General features: G+C 38.3%; 1 protein-coding gene across 6 annotated transcripts in view; it reads left to right on the forward strand.

Moving 5' to 3' along the window:
* Positions 1 to 3,318: 3,318 nt before the first annotated feature.
* RYR2 (ryanodine receptor 2) overlaps positions 3,319 to 23,099 on the forward strand; it is a 381,271-nt gene continuing 361,490 nt past the window's right edge. For all 6 annotated transcript variants that reach the window (XM_021527067.3, XM_021527070.3, XM_021527068.3 and 3 more), the window contains exon 1: positions 3,319 to 3,479. In XM_021527067.3, coding sequence (XP_021382742.2) covers positions 3,432 to 3,479 — 48 coding nt within the window. In that variant the 5' untranslated portion in view covers positions 3,319 to 3,431. The remainder of the gene's footprint in view (positions 3,480 to 23,099) is intronic.

The raw sequence follows: 23,099 nt of genomic DNA on the forward strand, positions 1-23,099 counted from the left end.
CATCACACAAAGAAACCTGGGTTTTTTTGTGAAAATTGCTAAGGGCATATTATGGATCTTCACAGTGCTGCTGCCTTGATAATTGAGGCTTGCAGGAGCAAGAAGGCCTTGCTGAGCAAAGGCAAAATGCACTAAGTATCTGTCGTAGTAACAATTACAAACGGGCATGGACATGTGCAGATTTCAAGTGAGATTTTAAGAAGAACATAACAAGAATGGGACCACAAAAAGTCTACAGTAAGAAGCAGGTTTATTAGGTGGGAGAACTGGACCAAAAATTTGAAAGGCTGCTTCTAGATTGGGTGAAAAAGAAGTAGACATAGTACATGCATGTCATGCAAGACAACTGGATGGCTTACAAAACATAAACTAGAGCTGAAAGGGAATGCTAATTTTCTTGTGAAAACTTTTTGTTAAGCTCCAGAGGTTGTGTTCAAGCCTTTAAATTCATAAACTAGTACAGGATTCTTTTGACAGAAGTAGAAACTTTTGTTCTGCATTTTTTCTGTGGAAAGCACAGTTATCAGTGATAAAAATCGCCAGACTTATGGAAAACAGGGGGCGTGATGAGATGTAATAGAGACTAAAGTAACAGTGGGGAACTCAAAGTGAATTGCTATGGGGTTTACTGGCGTCTTGAACCTTGGGACTGCCACTCCTAGAGCAGGGACCCCTGTTCTTCCACACCCACACAAAATATTCAATTCTTCTGAATTCCACCTGTAAATATCAGCCATGGAGAGTGTTTATTTTTTCCACATTTCCCACTAGTTCATTGAAGAAATAATTCTGTGAACTTTATATTACTTCCTGTTATGATAGAAATGATAATGTTTTTCCATTTTTAACCATTATTTTCCATTGTTTTAACCAATCAGTTGCTTTTAATTATTCAATGCAGTTAAACATAACTTCTGAGAAATACATCACATCAGCTAAAATGCTGGAACTATATTTAATATGTATTTTTGCACATGTGTACTGCACATATGAATATTTGTCCTTGATGACTAATTTAACAAGAAGCTTCCATCTACATTATGCCTTATCACCCTGTTCAGGAAGTTTCTGGAGGAATCTTTACTACTTTTAAACTTTGTTTCCTAAGCAAATTATCTAATATGGTGCATGTGTCTCTGCTACTGAATAATATCTTTTGAACTAAGTGGAAAATTCCAACAATTTCACGGAAGGTTAATAGTATCATACATGCTCCTAGCCATTTCATTAGAACAGATGCATGGGTAAAGAAGATACCAGATAACAGTCTTTGGTGTCTGAAAAACTGCAGCATACATTTCACTCATATTAGACACCAAAAAAACTGTGTGTTAGAGAAATATTACTGCCCTAGCATGGAGAAGATTAATGTGAAGTTGTTGTCTTTGTAAACACCAAGGAGTCTAATTATGAGCTCCAAATCTATAAGAAACCAGGTATGATCAGTTCAACTGTTCTTGGAATGATTTCCAAGATGACATAATGTGCTGAAAACTACAAAATGTTTCAGGCACGGATGTTATATTGAACTAATTACAATTTTTTTTCTTTCCTTTCTCTATAATGTCCTTGCTTTACATGCAGCAAACAAAAAAGGCATTTAATCTGATACTCATATTCATAGCCTTATGGAGAGTACCCTGGATGTTCTATGATCCAGACCTTTGACCAGGTGAACTGAGATTTCCAACCATATGAAATACATTGACAAATAGTTGTGCTGGAACTGACTTGTGTGCTGAGCAGGAGAAAGAGATAGGATAGTATGATAAAAGATAATTTGTTCAGTGCCTTTTCATGAAATCTAATTTTTTAAACTTATCCAAATTCAGGACTTCATAATTGGGGTCTATTTCAATAAATATCTCTCAGTCTAAATAATTTAGAGAAGAGATACTTAAGAGGTTTGAGTTAAATATGAATAAACAACATCAAAAAATGTCTTTATAATTCTTAAAAAAAATATACTTTCAGTCAGTAGTAGTCTTGAGAGGTAAAAGTCACTTGAAGTCAGTAGTAACTGAAACCAGGATATTACAGAGGAAATGCTTAAGCTGTCATAACTCTGGAGTTCATCTTCAGAATCTCTATATTAAACATTCATACATTACTTGCTCTAGAGGTCTTATGGGTCATGACTGCTCTTGCAGTTTCCAATCTGTCAGATGAACACGTTTTCCATTGTTGGAAATAATGATAAAATCTCAGAGTGCCACGCTTTTTCACGATGTCCTTGAACAGCATAAAGTTACAGATTATGGGTATAGCTTCTCTAGAAGCACTTTCCATGTATTTTGCAATGCTAGTCATACAGTCTGTTTACCAAAATAATTGAGATTTCATTACGTTTACCAGTTTTGGTCCTTCGGAAGCCTTCTGCAGTTGTACATCTCGCACACATTTTACTCTGTCAATGATCCAGTGTTAATTTTACTCTTTTTTGAGATACCCTGTTGTCCTCCCCTCATGACTATTGCATTGCACTAGCAGAGGCTCTCTGCTATACGCTTGTTTCAGAGTGCTGTTGCTGTTAGGAGTCTGGTGGCTCTCTGGCTTGTCAGACTTCTTTCTGTAGGCCAAGCATCATGTCTCTGATGGACATAGGTGTCCTCTTAAAAGTATGATCTACACGAATGCTCATGAAAGATGAGCCATTCCCTGGCAACCCTTGACTTCACCCTATGGAAAACGCATGGTATATATTCTTCAAGGAAATTAGATTTCAAAGCCTTACATTCACCCTGGGTTAAGCTCATTCACGCGACGGTTCAAGTACAACACCGGGTGAAGCCATGTTGTACCTTCCATCTCTTCTCCCCGACAGTAGTCGGCTGACAAAATAACCGGCGCAGAGCCGTTCAGCTCTCGCTCTCCCGAGGTATCCCTCAGTGCAGCACGTCACGCCTAACTCCTGCGGGACAGCCGTGCCCGGCAGCCAGGGCGCCGAGCGGCCGCCCTGGAGACTCCGGAGGGGCGGAGGCAGCCCCAGGCTGTGCCGTGCGAGGTGAACGGGCACGGCGGCTGGGGCAGCGGCCCCGGGCGGGCGGCAGCCGCCTCCCGGCGGAGCTCCGGCAAGGGGCGCTGGGCGGCGCCTTTGGAGTGCGGAGGGAGCGGGCTGCGGATCACCTGCAGCGGCGGGGGGGCCGGAGCTCCGCCTCCCCTCCTCCCCCGGTTAATCGCATCCCCCTCCCCGCGGCAGGCACAGGCAGCCGGGCAGCGCTGTCGACCTGCGGCAGGCGCACGGGCACCCGCACCCCGCTCGCAGCCGGGGCCGGGCTGGGGCCGCCGGCTCTGCCGCCCTCGCACTGCCCCAGCCCGGTGCGGCGCGGCCGTGACCCTCCTGCCGCCGCCAGCCCGCGGGGAGCGACCGCCGCTGCCGCCCGTCCGGGCACCGGGAGCAGCGCCCGGCAGAAGGAGAGACAGGGGCAGCCATGGCCGAGGGGGGCGAGGGCGAGGACGAGATCCAGTTCCTGCGAACTGTAAGCGCCGCGCTTGCCTCCCTCCCCTCCGCGCTGTGGCGGGGCTCCGGGCGGGCCGGGGGCTGCGGGGGCGACGCCCGGACCGGCTGGGGTGGGAGCCGGGCGGGGGCAGCTCGGAGCGGCTCCGCAGCCCCGAGCCCGTCCCTCTCCGCCGGCGGCGTGTGGCTCCGCAGCCGGGCGGGGGCCGAGGGCTGCGCTGGCCCCCGGGATGAGCGGCAGGGCGGGCGGCCGGGGGCGCCGGGCACGGTGAGGGGCGGCGGGCGGGCGGGGGCGAGCGGCGCCTCCCCAGCAGCACCGCTCCGCGCTGCCGCCCCGGCCGCGGGCGGTGCGCTGCTGCGGATACTGACCGAGCAGCCGTCCCCAGCGCGAAAACTGCGATCGCACTCCCTTTGCAAAAATTGGCTTGTGGAAAAAACCCACCTCTCTCACCCTGTCCCCTCCCCGCGGAGGTTCCCACTAACTTGCAGGCGTTCTCCTCGCCGGGCACAGACTAATACGGCTTTTTCTGGCGTGCGCATCCTTTCGTTACTTCTGTCCAGGGCATGTTAAGGCGCTAGAGCGCTTCTTCCTTCCGTTTAATTAATGCATCGGGACTGCTGCATCTAATGCTTATCTGGATTATATTTCTTCAAGCAGTGATTTTATTTATCTTCTCGGCCATCTCCCGAGTGCCGTTTATATGCACAATCCTAGCAAGTTTTGCAGATAGGCATCTGCATCTAGAATGGTGGTGGATACAAACCGTGCCACAGTTTGAGGAAAAATTGCTGAGACATTTGTTAAGTAGAGCTGGAAGCACTGAGACTGTAGGATAAAGCTTAACTTCCCTTTTATTTAGTGCTGTCTGATTTAGAAAACGTTCACGTTCAATGGCTTGTAAGAAAATACATCTACAAGGGGGTGGAAAGAAAGCGACATAGTATATGTGAAACATATTCATATGCTGTTTGCAGCATTAAGAATCCTGGTTCTCAGTTGTCTTCCATTTCTATCAGAAACCGCACAATAATAGATGTGTACCTTAACATTATTTTAAAAAATTTTTGAAGAGTCTTAGAAAATCTGCTTTTACAGAAAATACAGCTGTTACGCAACGTTGTCATGAAGATCGACAACTTTTTTTTCCTGTCAGCATTATGTGACTGGTATTGTAGTGTTGCCTAACACCTAAAAACAAAACAGAAAAATATTTCTGTGAAAGAAAATTTGTCGTCTCGATTCATGAGAGGTTTTTTTTTTTTTATTAATAGTTTTCACTGGTAAAAAAATTTTGGAAGAGTTGTACCATGGCAGCCTTTCTGCAGACATGAATGTTAAGCTTAGTTCATGTTATCTGAATGCTTAATAGGGAAGGAGAAGCACTGAGCATGCTAATACAGCTCAGCAGATCTACAGTGATGTTAACTCCAGCACCTGACAGCAGCAGCATGTTATGTAAAACAGCACTCCTGATAATGTGTGAGGCTTGATACAAATTTGGCAAACCCAGTCTTAGATAATACTTGAAAATGTTTAGAATGTTGCACCAGTGGTAAAATGACCTTGAATGTGGTAAACTGAAGCTTTGGGGAGGCATGTGGTGTGGTTTAATCAAAAGGGCCTGAGAAACCTGTTTCATGTGAAGTTTTGGGTTTATAATCTGAAATGGTATGTAAGCAGTGATTTTTACTCTTCTCTTCCTTCCACTTTGTCCAAGTTATGAGCATTACTTGGAAAAGCCAGTGCTTTCAGACTTTTTTTTTTTGATGTAGTCTTCCACCTCTCAATTGTTAGAAGGCTTTGATTTGTGGTCTCTAAAGCTATTAGATGTGTGTAACTTTCTGAAGGCCGTTGGTAGAAAGCACTGGAAATTTGATATTACCCTGGTAATTATTACAGTTTTTATTTATTTTTAAAATACTAATTAGGGGTAGATGGATTCATAAATGTTTTGTAGATAAACAAGAGCTTTTCAAAGAACACTGTATGTAAGCAAAAAGCATTCTGTGCTTTCAATACTTTGAGGATGACATCTGTAGGCCTACTACATGTAAACAATGCTCTTCATATTTTCTTCTTTTGGTAGGACCTGATAAACTTCCTAGAATCTTTAGAGTCTACCCTGGAATGTAAACACTATTTTTTTAATGTTTAGAATTGCACATGAGATTTTATTCAATTAAAAATGCCCTTTATTTGCATGGAGCTACTAAGTTGAATTTGTATTTTTGCTACATGTTGATTGGAAATTTTGATTTTTCTCTTCTCTTCACACATTCTTATCTGTCTAATGATTCCTCTTCTTTACTTGCTGCTATTTTTTTCCCCCTGGTTTGGTTTTGTTTTGGTAAAGTGGAATTAAGCATTACTTCCTGCAAATTCTGCTGCTAGGATGGATTTCTGTTTCTTTTGGGAATAATTTGAGATTGATACATCGCTTCTGAGATGTGAACACAGCCTCTTAATGCCCTGTATTTCTGGAAGCATCAGAGCATTGTTTGGGACAACTTTAGACAGACTGGAGCTCATCTCTGTGCTGTTCAGTTCTTCTCAAGGAACTCTTCTGTAGTCCTGTGAATTACTTGCTTCTCTGGAATCGGGGATCTTCCTCATTAGTTTGCCAAATGCTCCAGGTGGAGAGGAACTTGTATTATGTGTGGCCTTATTTAGGACATACATTCTCTTGACTTCTCCCATGGAATAAACCCGTACTGTGCAGGAGAAGTGAAGGGGAACAAGTATCCTGCTGTGTGTGTATTAGTTATGTGTCCAGGCAGGACCTCCTCCCTGTAGGGGAATTTGTTTTTTATTTTATAATACTAGAAAGATCAAGGATATGTGTAACATAGATTTCACTGTTTAGTCTTTACAGTCTAAACCAGTCATAATTGATATGGAAATCACCTGGGTTTTATTTGTTTTTTATTTTATTTTTATTAAGATGTGTAATTTAACAAGAGTGAAAATAATCCCAACTTCCAGGAGTAAACAGAAAGTATTTTCCCCTAAATGCATAGGCTCCTTCCTTAATATACATGTGCAAGGACTGTTTTTTGTAACACAGAACCCCCATAAAGGAAGGTCTTTGCAAGAAGTGGGGTAGCAAGCCAGTGAGAGGATTAAATCCAATTGCAAGATTTCAAAAGAATATTGCCTACATTTGTCCCTTAGATTTTTTTAAAGGTGTCCTGATTTTCAGGAGCAATATGTATCTAAAAGTGAGGAGAAATGTGTAGTTTAGCTATTTGATCTTGTGATGTTCCTGATGCCAGTGTGTATGGTTTTCTGGAGTTGTGGAGTTTCTTAAATTAGAGGCAGGTCTGCTTTTAGCTGTTTATGGTAGGAGACACCAACAGGACATGCTGAAGTAGGGCTGACAGGGTTATGTTTTTTTTCACTGTCTTCTGAGACAGTGATGACTACCATGCCTGTCAGGAATCAGAGGCGTAATCAGCGTGAGCAGCACATGTTCCCCAGGACCGATGGTGTCATCATCTCTTTCCATCTTTTTTTTCTTTTTTTTTAGAGGTTTGGATGCTAGTGTTCCATGTTGCACTCTCTTCTATTGCCTTTTTAGAATTTTTTAAATTAGCTTACAGTAAAACAGAACCTCTTATTTGTGTGGATGTACTCTGTGCTTGCCTTATTTTCTACATGGATTTAACAGTTCTGAGTGTGACTGCCAGTGGAAAGTGTAAGTGTGCTTTGCAACACTGGAAGAGTAGTTTGAAACAAATTTAAACATTACTTAGCATTCATGTTTGACATGCAAAAGATTTTTATTCACTCAGTACTGGGTTTTTATACTTGAGATGATAAAAGAATGAAGTTTATTGCAGTGAAGTTTGAAATGAAGAATGTTGTGTTCACATTTCAAGGACAGCAGTTCTGTGATTTCAGAATCTCTTCTATTCCACATATTCCTCATTATGGCAGCATTTAATCAATGAGTGCCACTTTAAGACTGACTGAAAGTCATATACTTGCATGTCATCCTACATGAAGATTCTGTGGAATTAGAGGACACAAAAGGAACCAGAAGAAACAAGATCTGAAGATTATTGTGAGATAAGCAACGCAACAGTAGAAGAATTATGTGAATCTCTCGTTGAAACAGAAAAGAAAAAAAAGTGTTTTTTGTTTTATCCCTCAATGCTTTTCATGTGCTGTTTATCTTTTAAAGGGATTTATCAAAATATGTGAGATTCTGGTAGCTGCAGACATCAAACAATTGTCAGAATGCACAAAAAGAAAATGCTTGAAAGCAATCTTGGCTATTAGAAGCAATTTTAGATTTAAGGTATGCTAAAACCCACTTTGGATATCCTTTGCTTATTTTAAAAAGTGTTTCTTGCACTTGTATGTGACTTTTGAAGATCCACCAGGGACTGGCACAAGAGACCACTGTTTAACAGCTCATGTGAGGGGTGGCGTGGCTGGAATTGCAGCATTTGTACCTTCCTCTCTAAGGCACTGCACTGCAGTACAGATACTGAATATGATCTCAAATTCTATTTTGGAATTGAGTTGGATGGCTTGTTTGTAGCGAAGGTGGTTTAGCTAGGACATGCAGTCCATTTCTTTTTCAGGGATTACAAGAGAACCTTTTGGGTATAATTTTCTTGATTCCAAAATTGGTTGCCAAACATTATGCCACCTTTAAAATCATATTAGTGGATGAAATCACTTATCTAGTGCATGTACTGCCGTGTCCCGTGTTCTGCATTATTGTCTGTATTTGATACGTGAGAAGGCAGCTGGGGAAACTCTGTAGCTAATAGTTGGTCCACCAGGGAAGTTTCTTGATGGCTCTCTGAGTTGGCTGACTGATATTCTGAGAGACAGAGCTGTACTTCCTGTCAGAGTCTGAAGATGTTTTGATCCATCCTGCTTTTTTGAATTGTGAAGACCTGAGGAAAATTCATTGTAGGAACTTAAAATGTGGACAGACTGTAAAGAGAGAATACCGCTTATTTCTGACCTAAGGTTTAGAATAGGCATGAGAGCCATGTCTGACTTGTAGTTCTCCATTTATGTGCTGTATTATTACAGGCATATTTTAAAGGTGGATTTTCCTTTTACGTGGCTGTGTGAAAAATGCACAGTATGATTCTACAAGAAAATAAGCCAGTCTTTAACAGGGATATGGATTTATTGAAGTATTTCTCTGAATCAAGCTATAAGATTGGAAGTTGCGTGGAGAAATACTGACAGTGGACTGACCCCAGGAACTATGTGAATTAAACTGAAAAGACAGAAATATTTTTCTTCTGATTTTTGATTCATGTTGAAAATCTGCATTAGTTTTGGTATTGTTTTCTGAATTACACCTAGGTTTTTGCTTAAGTTTCCTGATCTAACTGAAATAAAGCTTTGTGTGGATGACAGAAGGAGAGTCAAGAAGTGTGTATATTCCTATATTTGCTAATAAAACTTTAGTGACATAAATTTCTTTCATTTGGTAATAATACAGACATAACTTTGAACTGTAAAATGACCACATTTTACCAGGGTGATTCAAAGATTTTGAACTTCTTACTGTGTTTGTTTGACACAGTCATACTCTGAAATTTCTCTCTGTAGCAAAGTAAGGATAGCCTGGCATCATTTTCTGTCTCCAGTTTGTATTCTGCTCAAGACCTGTACTATATTTTGCAGGTGTATGGTACTTATGCCATGTCTGGCTGTGTTGTCTGTACCACTCTGGGTATGGACGGCCTCTAAGACTGCCTGATGCATCTCAGTAACTGAGAAAAGGGATAAAGGAACTAGTTTTGATAACAACTTAAACCTTTTTATGAGTAACAACAGAAATATGGAACTTGGTACAATATCCTGTGACCATCAGAGGCACAGCTGTGGTATTTCTTTGTTCTCCTTGTAAGAAATAGGGCAGCTTAAGGGCACTGCCTGCACCATCACGAGAGGTCACCCCAGTTTCCTAACAAAGACTAGCAAGAACTCCCATGTGGTTTTACTGCAGTGTAGTTTTATTCTGTAGTTCCTTATTATTAAGTGTGAGATTCATTAACTAATTATGTATTCCATTATTAAAGAACTTTTAATTTTTTTTTTGTAACATAATAACCATGGTGCAACTTGTGAGGTGAAGAGCTCAAACTCTTAAAATGTGTTGGAGCTTCTTGAGCCCAGTGATGTTATTCACTACTATAGGGTGGAATGAAAGTTTTTGAGGCATGTGATTTAATAGAAGCTTTTCATAGCTTCTCAGCAGTGCTAAATATAAACAAGCTGGTGTGTAAATGCCTTTTGTTGGAAAAGGAAAAATATGATAGGTAAGGTGTCATAATGTGATCTGTGTTAACTTTTGTGACAGCTGCAATTCCTCTGTAAATGTAATGCTCAAATGATCAGATTTAAAGTAATATTGATGTGTTTATAAGAACATTCACACTAACAACCACATAAAATTTTAAATAAAAAGATGATGTCATTCCTTTAGTGTTGTGGCATACTTTAATGTTTTTCATAGTCAGGAATTACTTCCTTACAACTGTCATGTGCTTGGAAAAAAGTGTAAGTATAGTAGGTTTCCTAATAATTCTGACTTCCCGGAGGGACTTTGGCAAAAATCTACAAGGTATCATTCTGTAAGATGCATGGGTCAGTTAATTTTTGACATGAATGATATTTTGGTTCAGGACAAGTTTTTTTGTTACTGAGATGGAGTGACAAGATCATTGTGTTTTGTGAGACAGCTTCCCAGAGGATTTGAGTAATAATGCTGCATAACAACAGACCTGTGTTACCTGGTAGTCTTTTACTCAGCTATGGGAAATAATATCTGAAGGGTATTAGCTGGCAGAACCAAATGTCAAACACTGGCATATCTTATCTCTCCTTCTCTCTGAAAACCTCTCTGGAATTCTACTGTGAGAACTGAGTGCACTGAATTTGAAGTATGTCTCTGCTTAAATCCTTATTTCAAAGGAATGATGAAAGGAAGCAACACAAAATTTGCATTGGCTGTCTGTGAGTTTTCCTGGAGATTGCCAGAATGTGGAGTTGTATTAATGGAATCAAGCCAGAAATGGCTGTCTCTTACAGCTATATTTCTTCCTTTTAAACCAGGCAAAGCTGGGAAAAACAAGTACCTGGGATTTGTGTGGGATGCGTTCTTTGGCTTCAAAAGAAAGGAAAATGAAAAGAGGAATGTATCTTCCTTTGCTGAATATGCCAGATAATTTCCTGTGGTATATGAATATCTTCATTCCTGTGATGGACAAGCAGAACTCCTTGTATATAAATTTAGGTGAAGGAATGAATGGAATTTGAAGAGTTTTCAGAGTAAACCTATGCAATTGGATGGATCTGCAATAACACTCAGTAAACTTTTGGATTGTTGGATCCATTCATTGGTAGCTGATCCTCATTGTGCATCAGGCATGCAGCCATGCTGCTAAACATCTGAACATCACCTACTGTGTGTTTATTTCCTAGTTGTGAAACGGAATAATTTAGTTAGAACTAACATGCTAAGCACAAGCCAGATTGTTAAACCTCTCTCCACAGACACATGGTCTTCATCCTTAAGCTGCCTTTGTAAAAGCATTTGGTTCCAATGGTGACAAGAAGCAACCTAAATACCTGTACAGATGGATAAGAATCCCTAGCCCTGCAACAGTCACAAGAATTCTGTGTGCTCCTGACACTGGGGATTTGCCAGAATATAAGTCAGTTTTGTGACTTTGTATTTCTGTCTATTTTCTGCCCATTTATGAAGTGGATTTTACAATGCTAATGCATAACTTGTTATGTTTGCAGTCATTATGGCAAGTACCAGGGAGATGGAATGTACATTCCCTTTTCCATGCAAGTGGAAAGTAAAAAAATTTCCAGTATGTGATGCAGTTCTCTCATACTGGATATTCTCCCAGTACAAGAGAATCTGAAATACTCAGGTTTTCTCCATCCCCATTTCTTTCTTTCTTCTGGTGTTACAGACTATTTAATAGCTCCTCGTTGCTTAAGAGTTAGATTAATCTTCTCTTAAAAGCTTGTATTAAATAAATGTGTTTTTTGATTTTTTTGCTCTGCCCCAGCTAACACAGAAAGGAAAGGTTTATCCATGTCATCCTGAGTCTGCTAGGGCTTGATTTTGTGCCACACCAGCTCCACCAGGCTCTGCTGGGCTCAGCTGCCTACATCAGCAGTGTGCCTAGTTTATTGTAGTCTTGGAATTATGTAGTCTTGGGTCCTTCAGAAAAGCTTGTGAGCAAAAGAAAAACCACTACTCTACTATTTAGTAATTGCAGGAGGGCAATAGCTGCACAGATAAATCTAGTAAACTCAAATGCCATCATTGTTAATTGAATTTCAGTAGGCTAAGCTTGTGACTTAATGATTCATACCCCAAGATGTTTTTCAAAAGGTCTTTACATGATGGTCTGACTGCCTGATCAGATATGTCAGCCTTATTATTATTCTTTAATCACTTCTAATGTGTCTCATGTAATGAATTATGCATTTAAAGAGTTACTACTTTTGCTAGTCATACATCAATGCAAGAAGGATCAATGGAGGCCTGGTCTTCATTTTGATCTGACCAGGGTTCTTGTAGAAATATCCTGTAAATTTTCTTTGATTTGAGAAGGTGCCTGAAATCCTGCAGAAGAAACATTGCATTTTTGGATCTTTTCAGAATATTGCAATGTTTTGCCTCCAAGTCTGTTTCAGGAATCTGTTAGCAGTATCTTTTACAAGAAGAGTACTGTGTTTGTTCTCTGCCTGATCTTCTGGTTCATTTTAACTTGCTTTTCTTTGGAGTTTCAAAATCTGAGTCCAAAACTTTGTTTAATCCCTGTCACTTTTCCTTGGTTTTGTCCGAGCTGCTGAGATCCTTCTCTTCCACTATTGGGTTGATGGCTCTTCCTGATTTTAAGTGTGGCACAGCTTCAACCTAAGCCTGTGGTAGGACTTGCTATTATCTATAGTTATGAATCTAAGAATTCATTCAAATTGATAGAAGGTTATGTTATTTTTTTTTTTTTTTAAGGGGTCTCTTAAATTTGGAATTTCTTTCTGTCTTATTTCTTTTTTTCTTTTTAATTTTACTTTGATCTGAAAAAGGTCAAGGTTTTATTCTCTCAGAACAAGAAAATAAGTTTTTTGGAAATGTCACACAAAGTTTACTAAGATGTCAGAAGTTATCACAAGAATTTCAGTAAAATGTATTTAAAATATAATTTATCTTGATGTATGATTAGTCTTCATTTTCTTTCTCCTTTTCCTTTGCATGCTCCACCGCTGGAAAGCTTCATCTTACTAAACTGAAAGACTCCAAAATCTTCAATTTCAACTGAACAGAATTTGTCTAGAAAGGGAGAGGGATGGAGTATAGGAGGGAGGGATGTCATAACTTGAAGGTGAGCTTTGTCATCCTTTGGAGAGGCATAGTTTGTTGCCTGGCTTTTCAGGAAAATAAAAACAACCAGATTTTGCATAGAAAGTGTTATTTAATTTTAGATGCAAGAAGAAACACTTTAGTTTTCCATGAGTGGGAGGTGAAAAATGAGTAATTAGGTAGTGAGAATTAGATTTTCATGTTCCTAAAGGTGAATGGAAGTATCTTTATCCAGGTGACATGTGTTGCTCATTTCAGCAAAATATACTGTATACCTGCATTTTAAAATACTGGGATATTTACACTGGTTTATTGACTTCAAGCAACTGAAAGCATATTTGATTTTTTTTTTCTTCCATCTGATCTTGGAATTCTCATACCTTTTTTAATCTACTGAAAATTAAATGGAAGTGGTTTAAAGGTGTATGAAGTTGCAACATTGGCATATTCTGTTGAAAATGTTACAAGCTTCTTTATTCTGATTATGTTAGAAGTAATGTATTGCTGCTTTTCTTTTGAAATTTCCAGTTGGATTCTATCTCATAATTTGTGTGTCAGCTGCAATTGCAGCTGAATTTTCTGATTTTTTCCTTTCTTATACTAGAAATCTGTTACTGAAGCAGAATAACATGCTTTCTATTTTAAACCCATTTCTTATTCTGCTTTCTGTTCTACAGTTTATTTTTCTCTTGACAAGCTGTAAAGATAAAAGAACATCAGTGACAATATTTTTCCCTTCAAAACCAGTTTGTTTTGGGGGGCTGTCCCTCAGACTTGGTAAATCAGATCATTGCAAACTTCCTGCCTGACTTACAGAATAGTTTACTCTGGCCCTCTGCACAAAGGTTCCTTCTGCTGATGCTAGGGAAACCTCTAGGTGAGAGTTTCTATATCAGTTTCTTGAGGCTGTAATCCTGTAAAGTAATCCAATTAATATGGTGTATGAGAAGTGTTCAACCTTCCAAACTTGATGGAGGACATTTATTTCTTATGCATGGCATTTGCACTTCTGTTTACACAGGAAGGACTTGCTGCACTTTTTGATTTACTAACAAAATAAACTAACATGGGTCAGAACACATATTCAGTGAAGGAATGAGGTTAACTGCTGGTGAACTGTGCGGGATTGTCAGTGCTAACAAAATTACTTCTTTTTGTACATCTGTAACTTCTGTTGATGAGTGAGTTTTTTTATGATGATTTATGTCTGTTGCAGAATTACAGTTTGACAATTGGAACCACATCTAGAGCTTGGGAAATGCACTTTGTTGTAGTAAGTTCTTACTCAAAAGTTGCAGTTTGCTATTAGTGGTTGTACCCTAGTAATTTGTTTTATTGGGAGGGGCAGAGAAACAAGGAGTTCTGCAAGTGAAATGGGTTTGTAGCTTTACTGTATCCCTTTCAATTAAAGAGTAATCAGCTGAAAAAAAGAATTATATTGCTTTCAAAATTTATGGCTGGATCTAATTTTCCTTGCCTAAGGAATAAATTTTTTTAAATGAAAGAAATACATAAAACAGGCAGATTGGTATAACAGGTTGTTAAAGGTTATTCTATTAACAAAGGTCTGGAAGAAAATACTTATGGCACAAATACACTTTTTGGCCAGAAGCCTAAAAACAAATCCTGTATTACAAGACTGCTTCAAATAAAAACCTGGCGCTCTTACCTATTGCGTAAATGATACTGCAAATCAAATGTAAATTAATTTATTTTAGTATATTGTCCAGCAAAATAATCTACCCTTCATCTGTTAAGCATTTCATGAAATGATTTGTTTGTCTATGACTGTGATGTCTCTATATGGCCATGTATGTTTTTATAAGGCTGGTTCTGTTCTCGCTGGTGTTTATGTCAAACATCCTCTAGATTTTAACCAGAGCTGAATCATGCACTAATTGTGTTGTGTGCTGTTGTATGTAATGGCCTAAATGTGTTGAATTTACGTCCTTGTCTGCCTTCTTAAAACAATTAATATTTATCTTGCTTAGGTGCCAGAAGTGTGTGACCTTTTGCACAATTAGTTTAAAATTGTGTGTGTGTTGTTAACTGTCCATCAAAATATTTACATCTAATGGTAAATTGTTCCAACTTTGCTACTCGGATATATTATCTTGTCTGATTCAGAAAAAGTAATAAACCCTTATATGCTTCTCATTCCTGGGAAGAAAGTTAGGTTTTTCTTTTTCTGCAAAGCTCCCTGATGTCTTTGTTAAGAAGCTAAATATTCTTGCAGAGTTGCATTTGCGTGTTTTTCTGTTAACAGTGTGCTTTTGCTGTGTCCAGCGTAAATTTTATTATGTCCGCCATGGAATCTGATGTCAGCTCTAACTTGGATTTGAGACTTCAAATACTGTTTAATTTTCTCTGGATGTTTTTAGGTACTGGATGTTTTTAGATACATGCAAAAATGCTACTTCTTACTATTTATCTTTTACTCTTTCAATGTCATATATTTTTACAAAGTAATAATTAAAATATCTTTTTATTTGGTCAGTATTGCAAGGTTGTGAGATCTGTTTGTTTTGGAGCATTTACCACTGCAATTACTTTTGTTTAGTTACTGAGAAAAGTATCAATTCTACTTCAAAGTAAGAAATTAACTTGTCACAAAGTTTCTGAAACATCAGCAGTACACGTGTGATTTTTATTTGGTGTCTGCAAGCCTAAGGAAAATCCATTTTAGGAATATCAGCACTTGGTGGAACTGAGCTCTTGCTGTGCAACATTGCTTTCTCAGCCTCATGTATTAACTATGGCAGTGGCAAAATAGCTGAAATTATGGGCACTTCCAAATTCATTGTAGAGATCAGGTAAACATTAACATGCACCTGCTAGTTTTCTGAGTTCATCTGAGTCATTTGCCTTGAATTTGGATTGGAGCAGAATATATAATGGAAAAAAATATATATAGGCATAGGACTATGCCTTCTGCTCACATTTGTCTAATCTGCCTAGTCCAGCACTTGAGCTCTTGTCTACCAGTAAAACTGCAAGGCTTAAGTGGAACGAACTTCAGCCAGTTTTCTTGATTGTACATGGTGTGTATGGCAGTATCTGGTAATCATTTCCAGCTTATATCCTGCTGAAATAATCTGTAAGTTTCTTTATAGTTACTGTATTTTCTATTCACATAAGCAAACTTTCTGTGAAACCTTGCGTATGTTTTATTCTACAGTTTCCAGCTATCTTATTCAGAAACTATGGCATGGTCTCATGGCTGTGTTTACTTGAAATGCTGTATAGCAGTATTTTGGTTTCTTTTTCTCCTTAAACACGGGAGTTAATTTTATCTGAGTTAAGAAAATAATGCTACTTGTATGAAAATGTGCCTTGTTTCCTCTTCTGGTTTTCTTGGTGCTTTTTGATTTGTGTATGGGATTCTTTTCAATCTTTTTTTCATCTAAACTAACCCATATCTGGAATTGAAACTTTTATTTCCAAAACATATATCTCTTTCATTGTGAAGAGCTGGAGTGGTGAGCTCAAAATTGTAGCATTTTGTCTTGGAGAGGATGATCTTGAGAAAAACTGAAGCATGTATAAACAACCTTTTGCTGTCTTTTAAAACTGACCTACATTCTTTTCTTCTAACTCAGCTCTTGCTGAAGTAAAGGTTAATATATTTATTGATTTAAATTTAACATTTGTTTAAAGTGTAATATTCTTTATAATAAAGATTTTATGCCTTAAAGAGAAAAGAGCATTGCTCTTAAATTCATAGTAGTTTTATAATTTAACAAATACGGGTTACTTTTTTTTTTCCTCAGGGTGGAGAGCAAGTTCTAGTCTGTAATTTGTGTTTCTCAGTAAGGAGCTACAGCAAAGTAAAATCATAAATGACTACATTTTTTAAGACTGAACATGTTTTTCTGAAAGCTGTACTAAAGCTTTCTCTGCTGACACTAGTATGTGTCAGAGAATAGAAAATAATTTGGATGGACTTGGATACTACAGGTCTAGAAGGTAGCCCAAAATACCTATTTTATCCACACCTTATGAGGTGAGGGAGATCTTGTTGCAGAAGAGAGTTCCATCACTCTACTCAATCCTGTGGGATGAAAAACAGATCAGAATTGTACTACACAAATTTGGTGCTGACTTCCAGAAGGAATTTATCCCCCATTTGCTTTTAATTGCAGTAGCTTCAAACTTCTCATCAGGAAGAGAAAGCTCATCGGGAATGGATTGTGCTCTCCCATCAAACCCTCTGGTCTATGGAAGGCAGTTTTGTCAGGTTTAGCTGGAAACATGAACCTTTTATTTCAGCTCTCACAGAAGCTCCTGAGTTTACAACTCCTGGTGGCCAAGGATTTTTTTTCCTCTGGATGTGTAAGTGAATTCAGATGAGAAAGTGAGCAGTGTTAGAATTAGGTTTTGGTTGTGTAACTTTGGTTACATCAATAGTGTTCTTTTAATATCCCGTCTAGGGCTGGTAGCTCCTGCTCGTAGCTTGTCGTTTGCCTGTTTCATTTTCAGTTTCGTCATTTGTGCCAAGGATTGGATTTTTACATGCTGTATGTTATAATAGTTTTTAACAAGTAGTAGGGGCAAAGAGCACACAAAAGCCAGAGAATTGTAATGAGCCCAATGCTGCAGAATGTTGGTAATTGTAGAGAGGCACATTTCTAGCTGAAGTTACCACAGAGTCCATCATGAGCTTTTGACAGTCAGAGATGTGTCAATTCCAAATATTGTAATGGATGCAGCACAATGTGGTGTTCATGATCTGACTCTGGATGTTGACAGAAGGTGCTGTTAGGAGATTTGGAGATGATCCAGGGGACAAACAGAATATTATTAGAGATTAGCTGACAGAGGTATCACTCTCGGGTCTTTGGTCAACATGACATCTATGAAACTGTGGTACAGCTTGCAATGTAGTGTGTAACTCTTCTCTCCAATATTGTTTTCAATTTAAGACTTTTCTTATGCAGAAGTACTACTTGTAGATTGTGGCTTTGTAGTTTTTTGGGTGTTTTGAGGTTTTTTATTTGTTTTAACAGCATGTTATGTTATTAAAGTTGCTTTAGAGAGCTGTTAAACCGCTGAGCTTCCAGAGAAGTGTGGGGTTTTTTTGTTTGTTTGTTTTTTTTTCTTTTGTTTTGTGGACTTCGGCCATAAGAAATTTTATTGCATTTTTCTGGTACATTTCAGTGCATTAGTTGCACAGCTCACCTAGCATGGTTTTTCTGGCAAACTGGGTTAAACAAAGGAGTGAATGAAGCAATTTTTTAGTTTTGGAGATTGAAAGATAAAGAATGGAAAGGTGGTTTTTTTATTTTTTGGAAGATAACTAAATCATGAGCTATGTGATGATTTATGACGGCTCTTAAGTATTTAACTTAAATATGGATTGATTTTTAAACAACAAATATTGTGATATTAATTTTTCTCTTGGTTTAGATTTTTCTTTGGATCAGGGAGGGAAACCTGATTGAAGGGCTTGAAAGATAGTGGGTTCCAGGAAACTGAGAAATAAAGATCACCTGTGGAGCAAGTATTATGGATTCAGGCTACTTGTTCCATAAGGAATTTTGGATCTTTGAAATATATTTAAAAATTAAGCCTTCAATTAGCTCTTGCAACTCTATCCTAATACATGGCTAAGAATCTCTGTGGAAAGTATTCTATGAGTATCGGTGTTCATGAGTGAAGATTGAGGATCCAATGACAAAATACATTTTTGGTCTAACTAACAGCACATTGGCCGAAGTAATGTGGCCTCTGACTTTTGCAAATTCATCCTCTGAAGAAGCAGCTTAAGTACAGTGTTGGAAATAAGAGCAATCCTCAGAACCCTCTTTAGGTATTGAAAACCTCAGCTAAACTAAGACATATAATCATTATATCCTCTACCTCTGCTGCTAAAACTGGATTTGGTAAAATGTGTATCAATGTGGGAATTCAAAGCCAGATTTCCATCTATAATACGAGGTCACGTTCCACTCCCTGTAAATTGTCTGGAGACTGATGGATCAAAACTATCCAAATTCATTATAACTATCATTGTTTTCCTGTTGATTTGCGGCTGTTCCAAGGGACTGAGCAGGTGTTTGAATTGAACTGGGGTTGTCTTGTTGATTATTGCAGTCTCTATAGTCAAAATTATTAGGATGCAACACTTGATATTTTTTGGTTTTTTTTACAGAACCACTGGGGTTGAAAGGGACCTCTCAAGATCATCTAGTCCATTTTGCTTTTGAGCTCTCCACAGATATAGTCCACAGTGTCTTGGGGCAACTTATTCCAGGGTTTGGAACATCAACCTAGAGGAGGGTAAAAAAGTAATTGCTGGACTTCAGCCCCTCTCAGGGCTCACCAATAGTTTTAGAGCCTGTATTGGTCCAAACAAGACATCATGAAATGTCTATGACATCATGTACTGAGCCCTATAACATGATTACAGGACTTTTTCATAATGAATAAAATAAGAACTTAACTAAGAAAAGTTGTTCACATTCAGAATTGAAATAGTCAGTGATTAGTGTACTCTTACAGGGTTAGAATTCCAATTGTCCCTATTCTACCCTATTCTAGCTCCGGACATTGGAGTGAATTACGAGTCCTCTTGACATGTGGCTTTTCTTTATTTTCCAGAAACAACCCTAGAAAGCAAAAAAAAGTGAGTATTTCTCATTAGGAGGTTAACTACATTTTTTAAGAACAGTACCAGTTACAGTTATGTAACCTCAGAAGAGACTTTGTTTCAAGAAGAAAAAGATTACAGGAAAGAATATTTAGAAAATGCAAAATATGTGCATAAAATATTTCACCACTATCAGAGAAATTAAAAGGCACAATTAATATGATGGCCACAATGAATAAACAGAATTATTTCTGCAACTGTATAAATAAGATGTAAATTTTCAAGTTTTTAATTCAGCTTTGATTTGAGAGAAATAAATATTGAAGAGTCTTTGGCAGAGAAATATTTGGAGTCTTCAGATAGTTGCAGTTATATTGCACCAGTTTGCATTCACAAAGCTGGATTTTCCTCCACTGTTTGAATGGCCTAAGTCCAGCTCGTGAGTTGTCACAGTCTGACTTTTAACCTGAAGCAGGGAAGTTTCATGTTTTGGGTTCTAAACTGAAGCAATTTTTTTTGTCAGCTTCCTGGGTAAGGATGGAGTCCCTAAACTGTCAGACAAATCTGGCTTTGTTTGGCACTGTTTCAGTGCTGGACATGATACTAAGAAGAGTATTAAAACATTAAAACATCTTAAGATGTTTTACTCTTTCGTATCTGGTGCTGCCTTGGTGACAGCAACCAAGTGGTAGTGATGTGATTTGCTAGTGCAGATGACCTGCTTGGGCTTTAACCAAATTTGACTTGGTTTTGCTCTAAGTGTCCTGTTGGTAGTCACTTAAAATGGCACAAGCCGCTTGTTATTTCGACGCATTCATGTCTCTGCTGCATAATGGGAACTCTTAAATAGTCATATTAGAGATGGTTACAAACAAAAAACGTGCATTTTATGTCTAGGAATAGGTACTCGGTATTTAAGAGACTGCTACAAAGAAATTGTTGATGTCTGGTGCTGGCACAAAACACAAATTTTGATTTGAGGTTTGTCTTGCCAAAAGAGCTTTGGCTTTGTTGGACTCTTGTCTGCTTCTGTGGGTGTCTGTGTGTGTATGAGTGTGGATGAAAGTACATGAATGTTTTTTCTGAGCATTTTCCTGTGTTTAATGTCAATAGGAATCTTGAAATAACCTAAACCATTGTCAGAAGGCCCAGTCTGTAGTGGAAGATCTGCCCTGGTTACAGATTTGTACACCCGTTAGTTTGATAAGAGACAATATACATATGGGAAAAAAAAAACAATTTTCTGTGTAATATTGGTATTTTAATTCTGAAACACTTCTTATCTTTGTCTCTTAGTTGTTTAACCTGTAACTTTGAAGTAGTGAATGCTGCCTTAAATTAGTAATGAAACTTTACCTGAAGGAAATTAATTTTGGGAGAGAATTTGAACAAAGGGAACCAATTGCTGTGTTTTTCTTTTTGGTGTAGGTAGGTCTAAGGGAGAGGGGAACAATAGAGATATTTGTTAGTGAGACAAAACACGAGGAGCTACGATGTGCATTCAGTTATCAGAGGAAAGACCACAGCAGTTGGATAAAAGAGGAAACAAGGGACAAAATTAATTACTATTATTGATTGTATTTCGTTGTGCCTGGAGGGCTCAGCTGAGACAAGGATGCCACTATGCTGCCGTACAAATGTGCAGCGTGTCACAATTCCTGCCTCAAAGAGCAGAGGAACCCTGAGATGACACCAAGGGACAGGAAAATGAAGTAGTGTGCCCAGGAACACAGAGGATATCTTGGTGTTCATTCCAATCTCCTCTGGATTCCTGGTGAATTTGACTGTAGAGAACTGGAGGGCTGTGCCTTTGAAGATGAAGACATACAATACAGACATTATGTGGGAGGATACTGGAAGTCAGTGCATAGAGTCACGGCCTCATGGACAGAAGACTGAACCAAAAAAGGTGAATTTATTTGCAACTTATTCAGTGGCTGTTATCAGAAACATGAAGATGTCTTTGTACAAAATGTGTAATACTGATAAGAGTAGCATCGTTGGAAAAACGCAGTTATTGAATTGAAAGTTCTAAATTGTGGTTGTCTGATTGGTTTGAGATAGTCCCTGGTCTTTAATGGTAATACTTAATTTAAAGTAGAATGCATTGTGATTTCTGTGTTTATGGCATATCAGGCTAAAAAGACTGGGAAGGAGTTCTTTTTAACAAGCTATTCTTAAAGGAAAAAATGAAAGGGGGGACATGGCAGTTATTCTGAAAAACTGCATAGCCAAATAATAACTGTAAGACATGCATCCTAGAGACCTGGAAGTGTTGAGCCTTCCTCTACAGGGTGGTGTGGGAGCATACACACCCTCACATAAAATAATACTTGAGTAGAATGCTTTGTCATAAATGAGCAGAAACAGCAACCAATTTGTTAATTTAACTATTCAAAGTTTCAAGTGTTAATGGATAAGCCCTGTTTGCTCTATCCATAAAACCTGAAAGGAACTTTGGCATCTGTATAGTCTTTATGAATGTACTTGTAATGAGTTATTTCTTTTGATTTCATGTAACCATTAGAAGAAGGAAGCTAGGCTAACAATGTGGGGGGATTTTTTTTTTGTCTGGTCTGAGTAAAAAAATTTGGAATTTTGTGAAGTGCCTAAGAAGAAATTGTATTTAGACTTGTATAAGTGTAGGAATTCTCAGATAATGTTTTCTAGGAGATGACTTTGGAGGTAATTTTTAACTCTTGTGTTTGTTTTTTTCTGTGCATCTACGAAATATATTGTGTTCCATCTACATAGAATTGTTTTTTCATCCTGTGTTGTATATGTACCAATATTATAGGTTGTCAGTCTAGCTGACAACTTAAAAGTTGGCTTATTTAAAAGTTATTTCCTTGCTGCTGTACTATGCAAATACATGATACCTTCTGGATAAGTCAAAGCACGTTGCAATTTGCTCTTGGATGTAGGATTGACCATCCTTAGTCATGAAGACATATGCAATGAGAAAGAAAGGTCCCTAATGCTAGCATAAATTAAAGTCTTAATTTGGACTCTAAAATTTTGAATTGTAGTTAGCTATTGGTTTCCCTCCCTGAACTTCAGTATATTATCATTATTGTAGAAAATTTGGGATTAAATATTTCAAGTGAGGATAATTAATTCTTACAATCTGGTTATTCTGTCTGTTCTGTGAAAACAGTGATAATTCAGTTTGATTTTTTTTTTTAATTTCTTTGAGATTGTGATTTATTGGTACAAGCAAAATAATGAAAGAAAAATGAATTATAAGACCTTACGGATTTTGGGGTTTGTGTTCTGGTAAAGCAGTGAATTTAAAAAGTTGAAAACTTGAGTAAGAAAAATGTTCAGTGGTTTAGCACAATGGATTTGTTTAATTTGTGGAAACTATCTCTAGTAAGCTTTGCATAGGTCAGGATTTTCACTTTTTGTTTCAGTACAGTTCAAGGATGCTCTTCTAGCCAGATCTTCTCTTTTTATTGTCCTAGTCAAGTTACTACATAGATATTACTAGGTATACTCAAGGTATTACTAGGTTGTAAGAAGAACAAAAGATGATTTTGTTGTTACCATTAAGTCCTGGTGAGAACCAAGGCTGGCATTTTAACTAGATTTAATGACTCACCTGAAATTGGAATGCAAATCTGTACTACTGAATAAAAAAGACAAACAGAAGCAGAGATATGCAATGTGTAATACATTGCTTCTAAAA

The sequence above is a fragment of the Lonchura striata genome, chromosome 3, assembly GCF_046129695.1.
Source record: "Lonchura striata isolate bLonStr1 chromosome 3, bLonStr1.mat, whole genome shotgun sequence".
Taxonomy (NCBI): Eukaryota; Metazoa; Chordata; class Aves; order Passeriformes; family Estrildidae; genus Lonchura; species Lonchura striata.